This window comes from Hypomesus nipponensis, chromosome 4 (genome assembly GCF_054491055.1).
Source record: "Hypomesus nipponensis isolate SF chromosome 4, ASM5449105v1, whole genome shotgun sequence".
Taxonomy (NCBI): Eukaryota; Metazoa; Chordata; class Actinopteri; order Osmeriformes; family Osmeridae; genus Hypomesus; species Hypomesus nipponensis.
The window spans coordinates 12,987,875-13,000,787 of NC_140364.1; the positions used below are offsets into that span (position 1 = coordinate 12,987,875).

Consider the following 12,913-nt stretch of genomic DNA (forward strand, 5'->3'; position numbering starts at 1 on the left):
CCTTCGGGACTGGAGACAGTAGAATGGAGGTTCATCTGTTTTTACTTCAATGGGCCTACTCCTTTCCAATTGTACCACATGGTGGCGGAATATTACGAATTTTAAACTATGAGAATTACACCTTTGAATTACAAATAAACGTAAATATAGGTTAACTATTACCGGTATGGCTAGTTTATTCTACGTAAATGTGAGCTACCAGTCGTAATGCAATTACCCACGCGCGTGCGTGTAAGCGTGTGTGCGCACGTGTGTGTGCGCGCGTGTGTGCCTTTGCCTGTGAGTGAAAGAGAAGGGGAGGTGGAAACTGTCGGAGACAAGAGGACGTGATACAGATGCGCAAGAAACTCGTGCTGTGATCGTCTTTTATTTTACTCTTTAACATTGGCCTATGTGTTTTGGAACAAGCTTATTGACACACAAGATCATTACTAAAGTTAATGGCTGTATGATTGCTGCTTCGCTGTTAGCCTTCCCGAGGGCAATTTCCCTAGAAGCAAGGAAGAGGAAGACAAATCCTATCGCTAGTTCAACGTTTCTTTAGGTCTCGTTCATATTTTCCTAACGGACCGTTTGAAATACCCATTGTACAAAACAGGACTACGGCTGGACCAAAGAGGTGTGAGAGATAAAGGGGGCGATGATGACGGGAAAATCTGTGAAAGACATTGAAAGGTATCAGGCTGTTCTCACATCGCTACTATCACTAGAGGAGAATAAATTCTGCGCAGATTGTGAAGCGAAAGGTAAGTGTTCAATCTTGATAGGGACATACCCGTTATACGGTCAACCAAGTCATCATAGCAGCATGGTCAAATCTAAGGGGTGGACAAGACCAAATGAGTCAACCAACGTTTCCTGTGTCAATTGCCTCCAGCAACTCAAAGAGTGTGCGCGCTGCGCTACCTTTATCTAACGGAACCTGCCGATAAAGAGGTCAAATCACACATCAAGACGCAAAATACACCTGCATTGACATTCACTCGTCCCGTACAAACTGTTGTAGCTTGAGCCTTATCTGGGTAATAAGAGTGTGTGCGTTTGTGTGCACGAGCGAGCGAGCGTGCGCACGCGTGCGTGCGTGCGTGTATGTCTGTCTATGTTTGTTTAGATGTCAATCTGTAATTGAACAACAGTTCGAGACAAATAATTGGAAGTGTGTATTTTGATTGTATTTGAACAGCTTGCATTTCTTAAAGCATGTTTGCCTAACCGGGTTTGACCCCCTAAATGAAACACTAAACATGGCAGTAATCTTTTGTGTGTGTGTCATAGGCCTATAAGTTTTATTGCATGACACATTTATATGTATGTTGTTGTAGTGACATTACAAACCTTAGTAACATGAGTTGGAGAGGCTTGTGTTACCATGGTTGTGTAAGAGGGCAAAGGTAAGTACTTAGTATTGGGCTCACTGCCAGGCTAGTGACATTGCCCTTGAGGCTGACAAACACACCAGCTCAAACTGTGGACCAATGCATTTAGTGACAACAGGCACATGGGATTTTAACACTGTGCAGGCACACTGATGGGCTGGAGCACATGGAGGGCTTTCCCACATGAGCAGAATTCAGACAGACATGTTCCCTATTGTTCATGCTTGTACACACACACACACACACACACAGTGGCTAGTATAAGAGACATTCAATCAGAGACGGACATTGTGACTCACTTGTTGACCTCTGTGCCTTGGTAGACAGACAGAAAGACAGAAAGACAGACAGTCAGACAGTCAGACAGACAAACACTAGCAGTCAGACAGTCAGACAGTCAGACAGTCAGACAGACAGAAAGACAGACAGACAGACAGACAAACACTAGCAGTCAGACAGACAGTCAGACAGTCAGACAGTCAGACAGACAGACAGACAGACAGACAGACAGACAGACAGACAGACAGACAAACAATAGCAGACAGACAGACAGACAGACAGACAGACAGACAATAGCAGACAGACAGACAGACAGATCAATTCAGTCAGACAGACAAACAGGCAGATCAAGTCTGACAGATAAATAGACACACACTAGCTGTCAGTCAGACAGACAGATGTGTTTTGACCTCTGGTCAGTGAGCTAAGTGTCCCATCCTTCCATCTCCTCCCTCATCTTCCCCTGATCTGTATCCATAGGGACAGGTGCTGTTCTGAGTGTCATACCCCCCCCCCCCCCCCCCTCTCTCTCTTTCGGTTTGTTTCTTTCTCTCAATTCAAGTCAAAATGCTTTATTGGCATAAATGTTCTCTCTCTGTCTCTTTCTCCTCTATTTCTCTCACTTTCTCTCTCTTGCTCTCTATTTCAGCGCTGAAGCAGCATCTTTGTCCACAGCACAGAGAATGGCTCATGTTCAGACACAACAGAAATGTTCACAAACACACACACAGACACACACACACCATACATTTGCTGTGACGTCTAGCAGACAACCCAGTCTAAAGCACCTTCTGTCCTAGCTCTGGAAGTGACCTTCTCAGACTCCTCGCTGTTGATAGTCAGCAGCATCGCCTCTTAACAAGACCTAGATAGCACCAGCCCTGGCAATGATCGTAACCATACTGTGAGCCACAAAGCTCTGGGGAGTCCGGGGCTTCATTGCAGCCATGGAAACAGTTCAGTGGGACACACACGCACATGCAGGGCCCGGGAGAAAGTGTGTTTTGTGTGCCATGGGACATCTAGTGCAGATTGCCCTCTCTAAAATGAGAGCAGGCCTTGATGCGCAAGAGACAGGCAAAGGGATTGAGTTTATCGTGAGTTTGTGTGTGTATGTCTATGTGCCGTACGACATTCTTTTCAAAGTCATTTAGCCTGTTACTGTGAGTGTATACCTTTGTATATAGTCTATGGTAAATACACAGGTAGGCCTGTTTCCAGAGAACACAAACATTCTGCCGTGCGTGGCTCTGTGTTGCATGGCGCTAACTGTACAGAGCCTTGCTAATTACACTGGATAGGATTAGGGGTTAGCAGAGGAAATAGCGGCACGTGTGCAATGACACACATCCACTGAGCCACCCACACAAACACACATGCCCACATACACACACACACACATACAGTACGGGCTATGGAAGAGGTGGAATTAGAATGAGTAGAATGACCTCTTTTCCAGCCTCTTTTGTGTAATCAGTATAAAGTGTCACTGCCACTTTCTCTCTCTCAAAATGTGTGAACAGGAAAGACATGAAGTAAAGTGAGGCAAAATTATCACAATTTCGTCCTTCAATCACTTGTCTGGAGGATGACAGAAAACATTCCCCAAAAGATGTTCATTTTGTCTTTTTCCTTCCTCTTCTGTCCTCACGTTATGGTAACGTTTATGTAGAGTCACTCCCTCAGCACGTAATGCGCTCCTTCTTGTTACTATAAAATGACATGGTGTTACAACTGAGAGAACAGGTGTCACCTGTTTAACACAGCCGGGACCGGGGTTGTCAATGACTGTACTGAACAGGAAACCCACATGCAAATACTGTACTGATACACTTACATGCAAACCAACCCAGACATCCAGTCTCTCAGACACCTGTAAGGGGCCATATGGCTAAGGTTGGTGTTGTCTGATCCTGTTTGCCATGACACAGATTACTGTTGCACTAGCATCAGCTCTGTTCTTCCTGGTTAAAGAGGAAGTGACTAGATTGCATGTTGACAAATGCTAGACGTAAAACGCAAACACACAAAACGAATCATTTGTTTCACTCTCACTCAGTTTCTTTCATTCTGTCTCTCTTCATCCCTCTCTGTTTCCATCTCTTTCCTCTCCCCCACTCTCTATCTTTTTAGCCTCTTTCTTCAGCTTTCTCTCAATATCTCTCTTTCTCTCTCTATTTCTCTCTCTCTTTCTCTCTCTGTCTCTCTCTCTCGCTTGTCTCTCGTGCTTGAGCGGGGCCCATGTTTGCATACACGCAAGCCCCGGGGTTGCTATGGAGACATCACCTGAAGATGTCACTTCCTTATCCTCCACTTCCCACAAACAGCTACCTCTTGAATGGAGGGGGGTGATTGGCTGCGTCGAGGGCTCTATGACCGCCACGTCCTGTGACTGTGAGAGACCATGGCTGTGAACTCACATACAGATCCAGGCACCTTTAGTCCTGCAAAGCCGCTAATGTGACTGTCCCTGGTTCCCAGGGCTCTGTGGGTGGGGTCTGGAGGGTGGGGGGGGGGATTTGCCATGGGAGGGGGGGGGGGGGGTAGGGCATATGTTGTACCAAGAGCTGCTGTAATGGGGTCTGCTTCCGCTGGGTCACTGGTGGTGCTGGTGCTGGTGGGGGGGGGGGGGGGTGATGGAAGGGGGGGGTTCGAAGGACACGAAGTCTGAGCCCATGGGATTAGACCGCTGACGCATGTGGAGGGCTCTGTGGATCCTGGTGGGATATGGGCTGGGGTATGGGGTATGTGCTGTGTGTGTTTGTTTGTGTGTGTGTGAGAGAGAGACAGAGAGAGTGGGAGAAAGAGTGAGAGAGCAGAATAGGAAGTACTTAATGCATCAATTATTTATTTTCGTCTCCTCTCTTCCTCTCCATATTGCTTGGGTGTCCTGGCAGGTCAACGCAATAACAGTCCACCATTTGAGAACTTGATCAAAGTGACTGTGTCTGTGTGCCTGTGTGCATGCCTGTTTCCCTCTCCCCATTTTCTGTTCCTAACTCCAACCTCTCCACTCGTTTCTAACAGTCAGTGTACGACCCAAAAGTACAACCCAAAAAATGTGTTTTGGTCCAAAACAGGAAGTGTATACTACACAGTGGTGCGTTACTCCACTGGTTAGAAATGCTAAGAGATTGCCAAACAAGACTTAGTTTCCACTGCTGTTGAGACTGAACAAGAATAACCTTCTCACCCTCAGTGTAAATGTTAGGATTCTTGGCTCAAAGCTGTTCTGAAATACACACTGTAGGTCTGATCACAATCAAGTTATCTGTCAATCCTTCATAATTGACCTGTCAATGTTTTCCCTCGATCCCTTATAAAGTGTCCTGGTCTAACTGTGAGGTTGCAGAATTGCTCACCAGCCTATCATTCATCACCTTTGAGCTCCAGACCCCCCCCCCCCTTCCCTCTCTCTGTGCCTGGACGTGAGGGCCTTCCTATGGGTTTGAGCATTGCTCCACTCCCCCTCCACATCCAGAGAACCAGGCCCCAAGCCAGCTGCACACTCTAATACCCTCAAGCAGATTAGGCCTGCACTGTTCGCTATGCACACACACACACACCCTTAATCATGATGCACTGCAAACACACACACACACACATATTTGAGATGCAGAGATTGAAAATGAGAGAGGTTGAGATGAGAAAAAACAAATGTTGGGCAACATGCAAAGTTGGAGGAAAGATTTGAAGGACAGAGGAAAGCAGAGAGAGTGTGATAGGGAACAGAAGTGAACGGGAAAGAGGGATTACAACTGGGTGCTGGAGATACGGACAGAGAGAAAGAGACAGAGGAAAGAGTTGCCACGTGGACCAGAGTCAAGAAACAGAAGGATGAGAAGAGAGAGGAGAAGGAGGGAGAGAGGGGAACAGACTAAACTGGCATGCAGAGCCAAATCAATCCTCTTGTTTACTGTGGCTACCCCCTCCAACCCAACCCCCCACCACCACCACACACCCACACACACACACACACGCTCGCTCACACAGTCCCCAGCATTGTGTCTAAATAGGCTTTGCTGAGTAATTCTGCTATTATTAGCCCTGCATGCTAACTAATGCTGCAGACAGACGTTCAGGATGGACCCAGCCAGCTTTCACATTAATCCCCAACGCTCTGACACAGGGTGTGCACGTGTATATGCAACAATCTGCATCATGTGGGATCAGAAAAGTCCTGGGGTACTCGTGATACGTTTGGACCAATCAGGACAGACAGACAGACAGACAGACAGACAGACACTGTTTTACACAGGTGCAGTCTCCATAGCTTTAATCCAGCCATGTTGTTGGCGTGTGGTTGATTGTTTAGGTCTTTGGCCTTGGTGAAACAAACCCACTATAATAAACAAGCTATTCGTGGACATGCTGCCATGATGTGCCTACAGGATATTTCCTGATCTATCCCATTAAGGCAGAGAGGATATGACAGCACTGCCACCCAGTGGAGGGAAAGGTACGCTGCACGTTGCACTGATTTACCTAAGAGGGTGGTGGGGGTGTGATGGAGGTTTTGAGAGCCCTTCAGCCAACCAGAGAGAAAGAGGGAGACTGATGGAGGGAGGGAGAGACGGATTGAAGAGGAGGGTAAAGGAGAGGAGGAGGGGGAGAGGCTCCAGTATTCTCTTTGAAGCTTCCTGTTATTCTCTGAAGAGGGCTGTTGCATAATCTGAGACGAAAAATAGCCGGAGAGATGCGGAACAGTCTCCACAGAGAGCCCTGCAAATGGACACATACTCACTAATGTGTAGTGCACACACACACACACATACACACTCACCTGCACATGCAAACAAGCGGCACAATAGTAGACACACTAACTTGCACACATACACACTGACTTGTACAAACATTTCCTTGTTTCCAAGTGAATAACAATCCATTTTGTAATTGGCTTTTATGAAAAAGGAATGTGTGCGTGTGTGTGTGTGTCTGCATGGCTCTCCCTCCCTTTCCTTCGGTTCTCTCCTTTCTCTATCAGAACATGCAGACTAAACACTTGTGGTGGAGCTGGATATTTGTCAGGGCACCACATGACTTCCACAGGATTAGACATACTCCTTGGTGAACACAAGCACATCAATGAGGTCTGGAGCTTGTCGAAGCTATGATTAGATGAAAACTAGTCAATCAAACTCTGTTTCTCTATCTCTCTTTTTCCCATCACTCTCTTTCCTCTGCTCTGGCTCTCTGTCAATTTTACTGCCTCGTTCTATTTTTCCACACAAGCTTTCCTGCTCTCTTTGATTGAATGTCTATTTTTATCTGTCTGAAATCGGTGGTATACTTAGAAATACGAGTACAATACACTGTTCACAAGGGTCTCATCCTTATCTTTCATTTTCCTTTCTCTCTCTACACCCCCCCTCTCTATCTTTCTACACCCCCTCTCTCTCTCTCTCTCTCACTCTCTCTCTCTATCTCTCTCTCTCTCTCAGGTCCTAGATGGGCATCCTGGAATCTGGGTATCTTCATCTGCATCCGCTGTGCAGGGATCCACAGGAATCTGGGCGTCCACATCTCCAGGGTCAAATCAGTCAACCTCGACCAGTGGACCCAGGAGCAGATCCAGGTCAACAGCGAGGCCAGGCCCAGGGCCCAGCAACGTAGCATCATTGTCCATGCTGGGGGGTGATGTTTCTGGGTGATTCTGGTCTGGTTGCAGTGTATCACATCTGTCTGTGTCTATGTCTGTGTCTATGTCCAGTGTGTGCAGGAGATGGGCAATGCCAAGGCCAGACGGCTCTATGAGGCTTTCCTTCCAGAATGCTTCCAGCGCCCTGAGACAGATCAGTATCCTCATCACTTTGTGTCAGTGTGTGTGTGTGTGGGTGTGTTTGTGTCAGGTTGTCATCTGTGTGTGTGTGTGTGTGTGTGTCAGTGTGTCCTCAGTATGTGTGTGTGTGTGTGGACACTTGAGACGGCTGCTCTCCTTGACTGAGTTGCGCAGGTCTGCAGAGATCTTCATCAGGGACAAGTACGATAAGAAGAAATACATGGACAAGGTCATTGACATACAAAGGCTACGGGTAAATGTGTAGACACTCACGCACACAGAGAACACACACAGAGAACACACACACACACAGAACACATACACACACAAAGCATGTGGCTTGGTGGTCCCATAGCCCCTGAAGCCCTCTTCCCCTGCTCTGTAGAAAGAGAAGAGTTGTGACAACATTCCTAAGGAGCCCGTGGTGTTTGAAAAGATGAAGCCGGTGAGCGTGTCCTAGTTCTGACTCTCAACTTCAGGAATTCGTACTCATCCAGATGAGACCTGGGACGTGATTGGGATCTCCTCTGATCTCCTCTGTTCTGTGCTTGACCCCTACAGAAGAGAGATGACTCCCAGCAGACGAAGAACAGCCCCAAATCCCAGTCCGTCTCTGACCTGCTAGGACTGGGTATGGTAGCTAGCACACACACACATACACATGCACACGTACGTGTGTGCTGACACACACAGACATTAACAGACACACAAACACAGATCCCGCTTAGAGCCACTGTGGTTTTTCGTGAAGAGGACTCTAGGTTAGGCATGTCCATTTAAAAAAGCCTCTGGTGCACAGCGGTGACTCAGCATCCATCTGACCCTCCCTTCCCTCCCTCCCATCCCTCCCTACTCCCACCGACCCGCCCGCCCTCCTTCCTCCTCTCTTCCCTCCCTTCACTTCCCTCCATCTGCCTTTCCCCTCCTCCCGCCGGCCCGCCCTCCCTCCGTCTCTCCCTCCCTGTCTACCTCCCTCTTTCTCCTCCTCCCACCCTTTCTCCGCCTCCCTCCCTCCCCTCTCCCCTCTCCCCTCTCCCCTCTCCCCTCTCCCCTCTCCCCTCTCCCCTCTCCCCTCTCCCCTCTCCCCTCTCCCCTCTTCTCTCAGATGCCCCAGGCCCTGGTGCAGCCGTATCTAATGGGTTTGGTGCTCCAGGAGAGAGGCCCAGTCCTGTGGTGGCCAGACCAGCGATGCCTCACTCACACACCACGGTGGATCTTTTCACCTCCTCCTCAGCCTCCTCCACCAACAGCACGGTGAGTGGGACACCCCTGCCCTCCTCCAGCGGCCCGGACGGCCGGCCCGCCCCTCTGAAGTACTCTGAGAAACTTCCAGCACTCACGTGTACAGCTTTCACTGCTATTCTCTCTCTACCTGTCTGTCTCTCTCTACCTGTCTGTCTCTCTCTACCTGTCTGTCTCTCTCTACTTGTTTGTCTCTCTTTACCTGTCTGTCTCTCTTTACCTGTCTGTCTCTCTCTACCTGTCTGTCTCTCTTTACCTGTCTGTCTCTTTCTACCTGTCTGTCTTTCTTGACCTGTCTGTCTCTCTTTACCTGTCTGTCTCTCTCTACCTGTCTGTCTCTCTCTACCTGTCTGTCTGTGTGTGTGTGTACTCGTCTGTCTCTCTTAACCTCTTCCTGTCTCTCTTTACCTCTTCCTGTCTCTCTTTACCTCTACTTGTCTGTCTGCCTCCCTCCCTCCCCACCTGTCTCCGTCTCTCTCGCCCCAATTTCTCTCTGTCACAAACACAAACATCCTCACCCTGTCTAATCCTGTCTGCTCCTGTGTCCTCTCCAGCCCATGTGCAGCTCCATGCCCAGGGGCCGCGTGGCAGCATCTGTCCCCGAGAACCTCAGCCTGTTCCTGGACCCAGCACCCAGGGCAGGGGAGGGGACCAAGAAGCTCTCCAAGGACTCCATCCTGTCCCTCTATGCATCCACGCCCTCAGTACACACCAGCAACATGGCCGCCCACGGTAAACATTGTGTGTTGTGTGGTTGTCGATTTGGGTTTTGAAGAGAAAACCATTACGATGAACAGTATTCATCTGTCTTGACTCCATCCCTTACATCGGTAATTTTTTCCTGTTACCTTGCTTGTGTTTCGATGGGTGTTTGACATGTTTTTGTGTTGATTTTATTTTGTCTCTAGCTGGTCTTTACATGAATCCCGCCCAAATGGGTTATACCACTTCTCCCTATGGACCGTACCATTCTTTGGCTGCCCAGAGAGGGGGGATGGGAGGAGCCATGATGGCCCCTCAAATGGCCCTAATGGGAAGTCAGCAGAACTGCATGATGGGACCACAGCAGAATGGCATCATGGGAGCACAAGGGGTCATGGGGCAGTCCAGTGGGGTCCCTCCTACTTCCTACATGCCAGGAATGCCCCAAGGAATGATGGGAGGTCAGCCCCAAGGCATGATGGGAGGTCAGCCCAACGGCATGATGGGAGGTCAGCCCAACGGCATGATGGGACAGCAGCAGAACGGCATGATGGGACAGCAGCAGAACGGCATGATGGGAAGTGCGAGCGCCGGGCCCCAACAGGTGTATGGAGCACAGCAGGCTCAGCAGCTGCAGTGGAACATCACCCAGGTGTGTATCTGTGTGTGTGTGTGTGTGTGTGTGTGTGTGTATGTGTGTCTGTGTGTGTGCATTCACCCATGTGTTTTTAGCCTTTTCCTCGTGTGTTTGTCATACTGTTTTGTATCTGTGCTGTTTGTGTCACTTGTGTGGACTGTGCTACTGCCTCCTGGACAGGTCATCATTGTAAATGAGAATTGGTTCTCAATTGATTTTACCTGGTTAAATAAAGGTCATATAGGTAAAGGGTTGTGTTTAGGAGTTAGGGATAGTTTTAGGTTTCAGGTTAAAGTGAGGTCTAGGGCTAAGTTGTGGTTTATGTATGTGCAAATGATGCATTCGTCATAATACCAAAAGCAGTGCCCAGGACGATGCTTGTGTAACACGCTACATTTGATCTGTCCCAGATGACCCAACATATGGCAGGGATGAACTTCTACGGACCCAGCGGCATGGTGGGATACGGCACTCAGCATATGGGAGGAGCCACGACTCCAAGCTCCGCCCACACGATGGGGTCACATGTCTGGAAATGATGTCAACGTGTCGACGCGACAGAACGACCAGTGTTGGCGGCCTGGATGTTTCTCGACTGAACTCGATGGGACATTTTCTAAAAGCAGAACAGCAAAAGAAGCGTGAGGAGACGACGATCCTGAAGAGGGGTTTGGAGACGACCGCCATCTCTCCTCTCCCCCTTTCTCCTTCCGCTTCCTCTCCTTTTCTTCATAGCCATTTTTGCAGATTTCCATGCTTGCCTTCTAAGACCACACAGAGAGCAGTTGTCAGATGATCAGAGTGAAGGGCGGAGGCCGACACGTCGGGAACACAACGTTCAGCTCATCTCATTCCCAGCCTGTGTGTGTGCTTGTATGAACAGGTTCATGAAAGGTTAAAACGCTGAGTCGCAAACCACATGTACTTCCTAAATCCCCCCCCGGTTCCGACTCTGGATTCCATCTGTATCAGGAAAAGTATTTTGTTTCTGCAAATCTCAGAACAACAAAACATGTCTGCCACAGTTTGCATTCATTTTTTTTGCCGATAGCAATCATACAATGCATAGATCTGGTCTGGTACTTATGTAACTAGAGACATAGAGCAGCTACAGTACAACACCTACCTAGATACCCGTGAATTTTATAACAAGGGGTCTTCTATTGAAATCCCTGGAGGGCTCTGGTCAACATGGTAACATCATCAAGGTGTCAAATGACCTTTGAGTAACCTAGCTGTTAGGAAACCAAAGATTCAAAGATAGCTTTACGGTAATTGTACCCCTCTGTGTTATGTGGGTTACATCTATATACGTAGGTATGATAAGGTCAACATACTAGTGATTAGAAAAAGTGCTGTTCACATATTCACGATTTTGTTTGAGCAAGTGCAATACATATCCATTGTTTTGTAAGAGAAGCGATACGTGCTTCACTTATTTGACAGCATTAGCAAGTGTGCTAACGGTTCCCTTTCGTTTTTTTTTTTAATCTGTTCTGCGTTAGCGCCGAGTGAGTGGTGGAACATATCAATTCATTGTGCTACTTCCTCGAGGGAGCTCAAATGTTAACTTGAGCTTAATTGCATGCGAGTCTTCACTGTCAAATAAAAATAGATTGTTTTAAACGCCCCACTGACCTCAAGCTAGAAATTATGAATATAATGTTTAAGGAACGAGAGAAGAGCAGAATTTGTTGCGGGTCAAAGATGTGATTCAGGTGTCATTTGTAATGTAATGGCTCATTGGAACTGCATGTCATGACGGTTTCTCAATGAATGTGACCCTCAGGTCAATGAATGTGTACACATTTGTCTGTGAAAAAGTGTGGGTGCGTAAGTGCACCGTTCGAATGTTTCTCTGAATGTATATCTGAATGTTTCTCTGTGTCACTGAATGTGTCAAAACTGATTTAAAAAAATTTAATCCTTACCACAATGCACCCTTTCTTCCCCCGTTCAACTGAGTCGAATGATGTGTCCTTGAATGCATTGTCTGTCGAGTTCGTTCTTTACAGTGTAATCTGGCTTTCCACGAATATATCATGTTTGTCTGTGTCAGCGTCCTTATTGTCCGTGTTGTTAAATGTTCTGGATGTCTGAATGTTTTTGTGACTGTACATTTGTCTAGGGGGGAATTCAATTTTGGCTTCTCCCTTTGGCTTACTACAGAGCTGTGAATGTAAACTCACATAGCAAGCAGTAATATGCCTACTGTTGATACTTCAGGTTGTTTTGTCGGCGTTTACAGTTTTGGCAAAGAACTTTCTACGAATTTAGCAGCAATCGATCAGCTGACTCACTTCAATCATTCCTAAGTAGGTGCCCTCTCTTACCCATGCCCCACCCCCTGTCCCATGCCCCGCCCCCTGTCCCATGCCCCGCCCCCTGTCCCATGCCCCACCTCCTGTCCCATGCCCCACCCCCTGTCCCATGCCCCACCCCCTGTCATGACCACACAACTTTTTTTCTCTGCTTGTTATTATAATCAAGATAGTTATGAGTAATTATGATGCATGAAGCTAATAGTGTAAATCATTTCAAACCATCCCACCTTTCTGATGATTTAAGGAACAGGGAGAGTATTGTGTGAATGTTAGGAAAGGAAGAGAAAACCATAAAACATGGATGAAGCAAGAGAAGATGTGGTAGACAGGAGGAGAAGAGACGGGTCCTTGTCGTTAGTTAGGCTATATATACCGCTTACCGTTTCTCCTACACAGCCACTATAGTACTGGTTCAGCCGTGGTTCTGCTACGTTTTCTGTTTGTCTGCTCAGACTGGCAGTGTAAAACTGGACTAATCTATAGGGATCACATCGCAAAGCAATGAGCCTTTAGAAAAGCAATGAAACACCATTCTATTCTCAAATGTTTATATCTACACCTGTAGGTCTGAAGG

At 47.7% G+C, this 12,913-nt stretch overlaps 1 protein-coding gene across 2 annotated transcripts; it reads left to right on the forward strand.

Annotated features, from left to right (window-relative positions):
* The first annotated feature begins 291 nt into the window (after positions 1-291).
* On the forward strand, positions 292-12,070 carry smap2 (small ArfGAP2). Of its 2 annotated transcripts, none has more exons than XM_084696894.1 (10): positions 292-746; positions 7,097-7,230; positions 7,366-7,451; positions 7,609-7,687; positions 7,820-7,879; positions 7,996-8,065; positions 8,540-8,688; positions 9,231-9,408; positions 9,585-10,030; positions 10,426-12,070. In XM_084696894.1, exons 1-10 carry the CDS (start codon positions 641-643, stop codon positions 10,552-10,554), a joined length of 1,437 nt encoding a protein of 478 aa, XP_084553020.1. In that variant the 5' UTR covers positions 292-640; the 3' UTR covers positions 10,555-12,070. The 2 variants fall into 2 exon arrangements, with proteins under 2 accessions (XP_084553020.1, XP_084553021.1); XM_084696895.1 differs by lacking the exon at positions 292-746 and adding an exon at positions 6,287-6,745.
* The last annotated feature ends 843 nt before the right edge of the window (positions 12,071-12,913 follow it).